Source organism: Danaus plexippus, assembly GCF_018135715.1.
Source record: "Danaus plexippus chromosome 16 unlocalized genomic scaffold, MEX_DaPlex mxdp_23, whole genome shotgun sequence".
NCBI classification, from domain to species: Eukaryota; Metazoa; Arthropoda; class Insecta; order Lepidoptera; family Nymphalidae; genus Danaus; species Danaus plexippus.
Genome location: NW_026869851.1, coordinates 2,060,012 through 2,070,287, shown reverse-complemented (window position 1 = coordinate 2,070,287; position 10,276 = coordinate 2,060,012). Strand labels below are relative to the sequence as shown.

General features: G+C 33.3%; 1 protein-coding gene across 3 annotated transcripts in view; it reads right to left on the bottom strand.

Moving 5' to 3' along the window:
- Nucleotides 1-1,091: 1,091 nt before the first annotated feature.
- The window catches only part of LOC116771723 (hepatocyte nuclear factor 4-gamma), a 35,502-nt gene continuing 26,317 nt past the window's right edge, over nt 1,092-10,276 (bottom strand). For 2 of the 3 annotated variants that reach the window (XM_032663658.2, XM_032663659.2), the window contains exons 2-10: nt 6,647-6,827; nt 6,055-6,149; nt 5,092-5,219; nt 4,704-4,850; nt 4,386-4,506; nt 3,740-3,871; nt 3,102-3,338; nt 2,647-2,824; nt 1,092-2,147 (exon numbers count right to left, since the gene is read on the bottom strand). In XM_032663658.2, coding sequence (XP_032519549.2) covers nt 2,093-2,147; nt 2,647-2,824; nt 3,102-3,338; nt 3,740-3,871; nt 4,386-4,506; nt 4,704-4,850; nt 5,092-5,219; nt 6,055-6,149; nt 6,647-6,827 — 1,274 coding nt within the window. In that variant the 3' untranslated portion in view covers nt 1,092-2,092. Of the gene's footprint in view, nt 2,148-2,646; nt 2,825-3,101; nt 3,339-3,739; nt 3,872-4,385; nt 4,507-4,703; nt 4,851-5,091; nt 5,220-6,054; nt 6,150-6,646; nt 6,828-9,067; nt 9,596-10,276 lie in introns of those variants that run through there. The other variant, XM_032663657.2, reaches the window with a different exon arrangement.

The window sequence follows — 10,276 nt, the reverse complement described above, 5'->3', positions numbered from 1 at the left end:
GAATTATTGTTAAACTCGGGAAAAAACTAAAATGCCACTTGCTGAGGTAATGTTACAGCTCGCTGTTCGTACAAAAAAAATCCTAAATTTGCCTATTTCAATATTATTTGGCTTAGTTACATATTATGATAATAATGACAAACAATTTAACTATCAATATATAATAGAATAAGTAAAGTGCCGGCAAAATTTTGATAAAACATAAATTGCAGTCTACATGACTTAATGTCATCACTAATCAATTTAGTTTTTCCAAGTAATATTTATTTCTATAAGGAGTGTAATAATTTACATGTGATTTTGATCATTTGACAATTTTAGGCAACAGCAGGACTTCGGATAAAATCAATTTCCGGTATGAATGATAGTTTCTTTTGGCACTTGCCATTTTTAAAATGTTAATAAAAAGTTTTAACAAAGTCGCTTTGAAATTAAACAAAGACGTTTAATAGTTTAAATAGTTTGGTACATTCCAAACCTCTTTGTTCTTTCATTGATGCCGCCAATAGACATCTGGATACTGGAGTATAGTATACACGCATCTTAAAGTGAGGACCATTTTCCTTTAAATCGCAGTCAGCTCTAGGTAACTAGTGACAAAGCCTTTTTCCTTAGGCTGTTCTACCTAGTGCCTATTACTTTAGTCGAGTTCGGCTAAAATGCGACGTGCGAATATTTTTACTTATCTCGTAAAGTTATAGAAAAAAACTATATTTTTAAAGTTATTAGCTGTAAATGACACTATTGATGGTTACAAAACTGAAAAACGGTAAAATCTGACGTTTGTCTTGTTCTAACCTCTAAGTAGACTAAGAATATATAATTCAAAATTATGTCACTTCTGTATCTTTGTAATTATATAATTGTTCAAGATATTTTGTTTGAGAATATAAGGAGATTTTGTCGATAAATTGGAATACATATATAGATATGTTAGCGGTTTATTTTCCTCTGCTAGCCATGTCAGCAGTATCCGCTGTATCGATCATTTACTTGTATTGCAAGAACAGGGTGAATCGAAGAAAAGGCTATATGGACGTCGCTGAGAAACCGTGATTCGCTTCTATAGGATATTAAAATAAAAACACATATTTGTAACAGATTATTTAATTTTTCAATATATTCTAAAAAAAACAGGTCATAACATGGTATGTACAATCAACAATACACCTCTAGGGAAGTAAGGCACCTATTACACTTAGCTGTCTAATGACACACCCATTTAAGAACTAATTTAACTTTCACCGTTTGGTTTACACTTTAAAGACCCACCCTATCCAATATATATTGAGCATTATTACTGATACGATACAAACTAATTAACACTAGATACCTACATCTGGCAAATTTATATTCAGTCTACAGCAAATATATTAGTAGGTAAAAAATATAGATCTTAGTATACATGAGATAAACTCATCGGCACTCTCAATACTAATACAATTAAAGAACTTGCATGAAACTTGTCCGAGGCAACAGATCCATCGCCTGTATTTACTATAATTGGTAACTTAATTTAACATCAACCGATAGTCATATAATTTTAATCATAACATTATTATAAGAAACATTTTTATCCAAAAAGTTAAAATGTTGTATACAATTAATGTAAACATTATAAATATGTATAATAAAATAGTCGTCACTTCATATAATTTTAACAGTTTTAGTCATTCCACACAGCCGACTGACAATAATTGCACTTGTGAAGAAACTTACATCTACAAGTTATTACAACATATACATAATTCAAAAATATATGATTTCACATAAAACTATGATCTGATAAATTACAAAATATATATATATTTTAATTTAGAGTATATACTTGTATATAGACAATCTACTATTAGTATACATAACCAGTAAAAAGGTTAAATGTTTTTGTAATAAACATTCTGGCAACATTGTTACAGACTAGCAATGCCACTAAATATAACTTTGAACGTGAATTTGTATATTTAAGAACAGATTATGTATAATTGGTTTGTGCCTGACCACATCAGCGCAGTGGCCTGCCAAAATGTGTTCCGTCAGATGTAAAAATATTAACATAGTTGAGTGAGAAGTGTTTGTTTATAGGTAAGACACACTATAACAGTGTTATATCCGAGGTCTTCAGTACTCGGGCTGTATGTTCTGGACTCCTGGATGACAAAAGTTACGTTGAGTATCATTCGCAATACCTCAGTATAATGTTTCAAGAAAAGTGCTTTAGTATTTATGAGTTACATTTTATGCTGAGCCTTGGATATTTTGACATTTTACTAAGTCACAGCTCATGAGCTGTCAAAATATTTAACATTTATCTTGTGTTTAAGAAAAGAAAGTTATATTTTCCGACTAAGAATAATATCTTTACCATAAAATAGTTAATGTCGTGGAGTTATTGAAATTTTGGATTTAATAATAAATTAATATTGTGAACGAACAGAAAAAGGTGTTATAAGGAGACCGGTGCGACCTGGTTAACTTGAGGTCATAGGAGTTGAGAAACTTGGTAATGATCAACTTAATATATATAAATTCTAGTAACACTGTACGGATGTGGTTCGTGTTTATAATTTTTCTACATATCACCCGTCGTTTTGATGACTTGAAAATATAGTTATAAAATTTAGAATAATAAAATACATATCAACTTACATGTTGGGCTCCTGTTTGAAGGTCGCGTCAAACACATGTTCACCGGGAGGCAGTTGGGGCACGAGTGGTGGCGAGGCGTGTCCCCCGGCAACCCCCGCGGCCGCCGAGTCGCCCCCGACCCCCGCGGACCCCTCCCCGCCCGCTGAACTCTCGTCGAGCGTCGCTTCTGTTGATGCTCCTAAATACGTAAATAATAATTACTTCATCGATATTAATCGATTATTAATCATGAAGTTATTCAACATTATATTGATTTTTGATGGTATCGACATTTCTGAACTTCTGTCAGTGTGAAATTCAGTGGCGGGAAGTTGGGGTCATTTGATAACTAAACATTATAATGATCAAAATCTAAAGTAACGGATTTGTCGGTTAGTCTTAACGTTAGCTGTTTGTGTGCTTCTGACCGAATGCTCTATGCGTGTGTTGTAAGTCGTCCTATCGGATCTTCCTACCTCCCAACAGCATCTCCTGCAGCAGGCTGTCGATGTGCGCGACTCCGAACAGTTTTGCGAACTGTATCTGCTCGATCATCTGCCAGGTGATGCTCTGCAGCGGCGGCAGACACAGCAGCAGTTCGCCGAACCGCCCGCGCCCGTCGTATTGACGGTCGCTGATGTAGTCCTCCAGGTTGATTTGGATCTGGTAACGGAGTTGCTTGATCTTCTGCGGCTGAGAGAGACCCTTGGCGTCTGGAACATTACGAACGGTTCTTACTTATTTATCATCATAGAAAGATCAATCCAAAGAAGAGATACGTGTGTTATAGACAGAAATTATTATTGATTACATGTGACGTGATAGTTTTAGACAAACCGCAAACAGCAAAGCTTAAAATATAAATGCACAATTAATGTTCTCATTAAAGTAATGAAGACACATGTTTATATTTAGGTATTTAGCCTCAATTATAAATTTAATGTATACCTGAATAAAATCAATATTCAATACATATATATTTTGTATTTTTGTGGTACCAATCAATATCCTGAACGCAGCCGAACTATGATAGGTAATGCATTGTATTAAGATATTATATCACAGATTATAGTTTGGTTTGGGCAATGTGAGTCGTGTCACTGTCGCTACTGACTCGGATCGAAGAAGACGATGGCCTTAAGGCAGGCGAACTCCGTGTCGTCTATGTCGATCTCCCGGAGCGGTTTGACGATCTCATCCATCACCCTCATGCCGATCATGCTGATGTCTATATCCATTCTGCCGTCTGAAATCACCACAGATTATTAATAATATATATATTAACATTGTAATCTGTGGACCGATTTGGTAAGTCTGTGTCGATTGTTGGTGATGTGCTGTCCTTGAGAATGCATGCCAGGTTTAAAACTTATTGTTATCTGTGGAGGACGGAGTTGTTTATTGTATTAAGTATATCATAATTGTTTTAGCAGAACCTGTATATCTATATATAGGAGCAAAGTTTACATTACGCATAGAGCATTTTTACTTTCTTATTTATATGAAAAAAACTCCTATAATTTTGAATACTAAAAATAACTTAAGTTACTTCTAACTGTATTTGTTATCGGGAAGACGTTGTTCGGTTAAAATTGGTTCAGCCGTTTTAGAGATTAGGCGGAACAAACAAGTGAACAAAAATTATGAGAATTTTTTTTTCTGGTACATACAGCGTGTGTACATATGAATTTAGTTGAAGTCTAGTTTAGTTTTAGTGGACTCTAGTGAGTCGTCGTATAGTTTTATATATGAATGTGTACCGAGATGGTGTTTGGTGATGATGCAGTTGTTTCCCAGGAGCAGCACGTCTCGCAGGTGGAGCGACCGACGAGCACAACCCAGCAGCAGGTGTTCGCCAGCGTGGGCCCGCAGCAGCGCCACCTACAACACACTAACTGTTAGTATGACGTTTATTACGACTCATGGTAACGTTACTATATTTATGTTACTTTCAAATCATTCTCAAAGTTTATTGGACGTTTTGTAAAGATAGATAATGATGTATTTGATGCAATTTATTAATATATCATAATGTCGGTGCGATCGTTAGTACGAGTAAAGTCGTGTGTACTGCGAACCTGATCGTCCAAGTGCAGCTCCGTGAAGGCGGGTATGTACTTGGCCCACTCCACCAGAATGAGTAGTTGCTGTTTGATGGAGTCACACACGTCATTGATCTTAGCCAACTTTCGGTTGTTTATCTCGGCGTCTGTTACGTTGTTTGTCTGTAATTATAATTTATTAGGGACTCATTTTATATTTTATACTATCAAACTTTATCCGACTAAAATTTTACGGTGTAAAATCAGTTTAACAAGGAATAAATTATAACTGATATTGATTTTGAGGCTCATTATTGCAAAATTTCGTCAAACACCCTTCACTATATTTTACGTGACAGAGCAACAAACATCCGTAAATTCTCAAAAGTTTCTTACAAAGTACAATAGTATGGTATAAGCTCACCTCGTCAATGACTTTCCTACTGAGTAGTTCAGCGTTCAACAGCGACACGACTGACAGTCCGTTCGCCTGAGCCGGCTCCTCGTAAGACGGCCGTCTGCAGTTAATACGATCACGTTCGTTCTGGACCGCTGCCGGTATAAGAAACAACTGTCAATAATGACAGGTGATGTGATCCCGCCAAAATTAACGTTGACATTGGCAGAATGTTAATAAAAAAAAATATTCAATAGAATTGACGTAATAAAATTATATTATTAATTAAAACTGTTTTTAATTTTTATATAAGACATAAAAGCGTTCAGTATCTGTCATGATCAAATTTTTTTTAATCTGTCAACCTTATTAATATATTTCACACAGGTTCACAGATATTAGTTGTTTGGTTATAGAAAAACAGAGATTTTAGGATATATATAAAAAAAAAACATGAAGATAATCTAATATATTATATATTAAATAATATATAAATACTGAGAGATTGTTTATACATAAATTGAATAAGTATTGGTTGAAAAGTTTAATTGTTTAAGTTAGTTAGAAAGTAAACTGAGTTTAATTTTCTAAGTAACTTATGAATGTTGTTTACGTTCAGTCAGTGGTCCTTTGAGATAATGTCGGTCGCTGAACCGGCGATTGCGGACGAACGCATTATATTATAACGTAATAAATATTCATAAAATAATCAATAATTACAGTCTATATTATAATTTAGGTATCGCTTTATGCATTTACTTTAACTACGAGTTTGCTTCTACGTTTTATTACTCTGTGTGATTAATTGATGTTAGTCACGTCAATTTGCAAAAAGTTGACTCACAATACCTAATAAATATCTAGTAATAATTAGTTTTTATAACTGTAATAAAATATATAGAGATACAAAGTGTAGTCTTAAGTGAGTTGTTAACGAGTGAAGAGGTTTAATGGCATCCGTCCGTATATATTGTATATATAAAACCTCACCCTCTTTCTTCATGCCGGCCTTAAAGCACTTCCTAAGTCTGCAATATCTGCACTGATTTCGTTTGTCCTTGTCAACTACACAATTCCTGCTGAACCTGAAGATAGAATATATATGTAATCGTATTTTATATACAAAATTTAAACAAAATTCACGGATTCCACGGAGTAGTGAAAAAAATTTAAGACAAGTAAATACTCAAAACTGACGGTCGCGAAGTTTTGAAACATAAATACGTTTATATCAGATGATGACAAGGAATACATTTAAACTGTCAGTTTATTGGTGAACGAGTACTGGGTATTTTATGTTTCCAGTAGTTTATGTTCCTTTATAAACTTATATTGTATTGTATTCGTATTGTACTGGTAATAATACGATGTCATAAATCGTACACCATGTTTATATTAATTTAATTATTTAAATGAAATCAATATTTTCGCTGAACGGTTCGGTTATCGCTGTTGCTGGAAAGTAACCGGAACGTCGGGAGTGTTTAGTTTTCAATAATAATAAATTACTCTTAGTAGTCATTACTTAAACATCAGTTCAATTTAAACGAATAGTCGCGAGTCTTAGACGTGTTTATTTCACCTGCATGTATAGAGATGGTTTTTTCTGACGCTACGTCTGAAGAACCCCTTGCATCCGTCGCACGAGGACGCTCCATAGTGCTTGCCGGTGGCTCGGTCCCCACATATAGCGCAGTGTTGGGACAGCACGGTCGAGCTAGCACTCGCCTCACTACTGCTCGTTTCAAGCTGCATATCACTATCTATAATCAATTTATTTTGTTAATAACACCTGGAAATTAAATCTAAGTTCGTATTATAAAACTAGTTCAGCCATTTTGTTTTACATATAAATCAATGTTCTATATTTGAAATACTTTTTATCAAACCAAAAAAATTAATCAAGACATCAAAAAGCAATGATATCAATTCTGTTATCGTATTATTGTACTGATTATACTATAAGTCGTCGTTTTGGATGTTTTATTAATTAATGATTATATAGATCCGGGGAACGACTAGCTGGAGGCTTTAATATGACCTGGGAATTCACTTGAGAAGACTAGCTTCTCTTAGATAAGTTCGTATAATTAAATAATCTTTACTTGTTTAATATTATTTTTATTGCCATTATTGTGAATATATTATCACCTATAATTATATTCTGATAACGACCTCATAATAACAAGGTCTTGTTATATGTAACGAACGAATTAAGATATACGGAAATTAAGATGGAACTAGCGTTCGAAGGACGAGGTGGAGATTGTAATACTTATGTAATAATATTTATATATGTACATATATATTTAATGGCCAATAAAAATTTGTTTTATTTTATATAAAAATACTAGTTTTTTTCCTGTGACTCCGTTTGAGTAAACTACAGAATATGGCTCATAGAGAAATTACCAACCACAGCGACATCTACCGTCTGTGTGACGACACTTCATACACAATACAAGTGTTAAGAATCAGTCTTGCGAAAAATACGCCGAATTCGAAAAAAATATAGATGAAGTCTCATTGTGATAAATAAATAATTTAAGTTTAGTTTAAACAATACAAGTAGTTACTATCAAAATTGTTTTTTGTCACGTAAAATATCAGAAAACATTTATATATACAACAAATATGAATGTATCGAAATACACAAACTATTTCTGTAGACGGTTTTAGTTTAGTTGCTTACAACAATCGTTGTTGAAATCGAGTCGTAAGTATTTTAAATTCTCCACGTCATAATCAATATCCATTTTTAATGTTAACAGCTAAGTGATATAATATTTTCTCTAACGTAAAAAACGGAAGTCTGTAACAGTTTTTCACCGACATCGCAAATTATAGTATTGTACTGTAAACGAGAGACGTTTCGTATGTAGTGATGATGGGAACTTGTTATAAGCATATTTTCAAATTGACTCGCGTATGATAACGTCCGTCTGTTACAGATTTTTTTTCATCAGTGTGATCATGTCCTTAGAGATTTGACAATTTTCCATTATTAATATCGACTTGCTTTATTGTTTATCAGTATTTTATCATTTGATTATTTTAATTTAATTTTACATTTAAAAGTACTTTTTATCTTTTTGTAACTTTATCAGATAATATAAATAAATGTTCGTAATTCGGTTCATTCGTTTATGCATTTTAATGGTTCATTTCGTCATTCAATTGATTGAAACATTTTCCTATAGAATTAAACTGAATTACTCAAGTAAGAGGAAAAACCCCCTGATGTTATTAACGAGTAAATTTTTAATATTAATATATACTGAATTTTATTTTATTTTTAATTATTATATTGCAATACCTCATTAATTTGATAGTACCGATTACTTATCAGATGAATTTGATATTACAAACAAGGTGATTTGAGAATAAAATTTGTGTTATTTATAATTATATATATATATATACTTATGTATAAGAATAATCTGATTTTCTACCATAATATACATTATATCTGATTTTTTAATTATTGGAGAATTAATTTATATATTGAAAATGTTAGAGCATGATAGTTCCAGGCCGCACTTGCAGGGATTTCTATAAGAACACTAGAAGTATATATATATATATATTGCGACGTAAAAATAAACATATTAGAAGATATAAATTATAATATACTTATAAAATTAAATATCGTTGATACTGCTTTTAAATTATCAGCGTTTAATAATCGTGTCTTAGATTCGAGGTATTTGCTTCGTGTAATAAAAAATGTGATGCTTGTCATTTAAACGTCAAATGACAGACTGGTTCATTGTTTTCATGTCATCCAAAGCACATATTCTTTTATAACCTTAAGTTGTATAAGAATTCATATTATGTTAAATATATATTTATTAGAATAATCAATAAATTACTAACGTATTAATTTGCTTTTGTATCTTTTGAACGGTAATCAATAATATAATTATGTCGTACACAGATACGTAGTAATCAATTCGACAGCTCTGTGTTCTGATGCAATGTGTGCGAGTTACATGACACAAACCTGTGTTGTATGACACTGTGTTGTTACACTGTGCATCGTCGTGCTGCCTGTGGTAGGTCATGTTATACTGGACGGAGTTCTTCTCCCAGTACCCCCCCGGTAGAATGTAATCAGTAGTGGGACAGTAGCGCAGTCCGATTTCCTGAGCCATGCCGACGCCGAGCACTGGCATCTTCCACAACCAAGCGTCACTCACCAAACGACGGCGATCACTGAACGTTTCGAAAATCCGGCGATTGATAACGAATGATAAACAATTAGGTAATCCGATGCATTATAATTCGGGAATATCCGGATGTAGATAGCGTTATCACTGACCGACCAGTCACTAGTCGAATATCACGAACGAGGAGAAGCGATCAGTGACACGACCTTCTCCGTGCGCGGCTTAAAGTCAACTAAGCTAGAAGAACTACGGCGACGAATCCTAAGTTTTAATTGTTGCAAATCTGCTGAGAGTGCAGTCCTGAATGGGCCGGTTGCGTCCGACCAGCTCGTAGCTGACTGCTGAGTCACATTTTATCGGAAATGCAGCGGATGTGGAGTCGAATGTATCCAAGTCAGAGGCAGCTGTTAGTTGTTACTTACCATATATACATAAATGTTATGTTTTTGACCGGATGACTAATTGATTGTGGCACGCATTAGCTTTGTTCTTTTGTAGCGTTCGTGTGTAGGACAGCGGCTTGTCGCGATTCCGATAACTTTGTTGTGGACCGTTTGATTTTTTTGCTTGTTATCTGTCATATACATATGTATATATTTATATAGCTATGTTGTTTTATTTTGAACCCGGTCTATTTTGATATAATATTCAATGTATGTAAGTACGTTATTTAAAATACAACGCTTAGTATTATGTTTACTATTAATACTAGATGCTTCCTTTAACTTTGTCCGAAACCCATATGTAGTTCTTGAGCTGTATCTTATATCGATATATATATATATATATATATATATATATATATTTATAAAACCACCTTTATCGGTAATATTTCATTAAGTTTCTCTTAATTCATAAGTAGTATTTTATGTTTCTTCATATACCTAATACTAATTTATACATTTTAAAGGCATAATATGGAAAATTTGCTAAAATATTATTTGTACTAAATTATTGACAAGCAACATTAAGACATCACTATCCGGTTCAAACCGGAACACAAGTCAACAATGTTGTTAGATAATGACAGCATCTTATTAAAT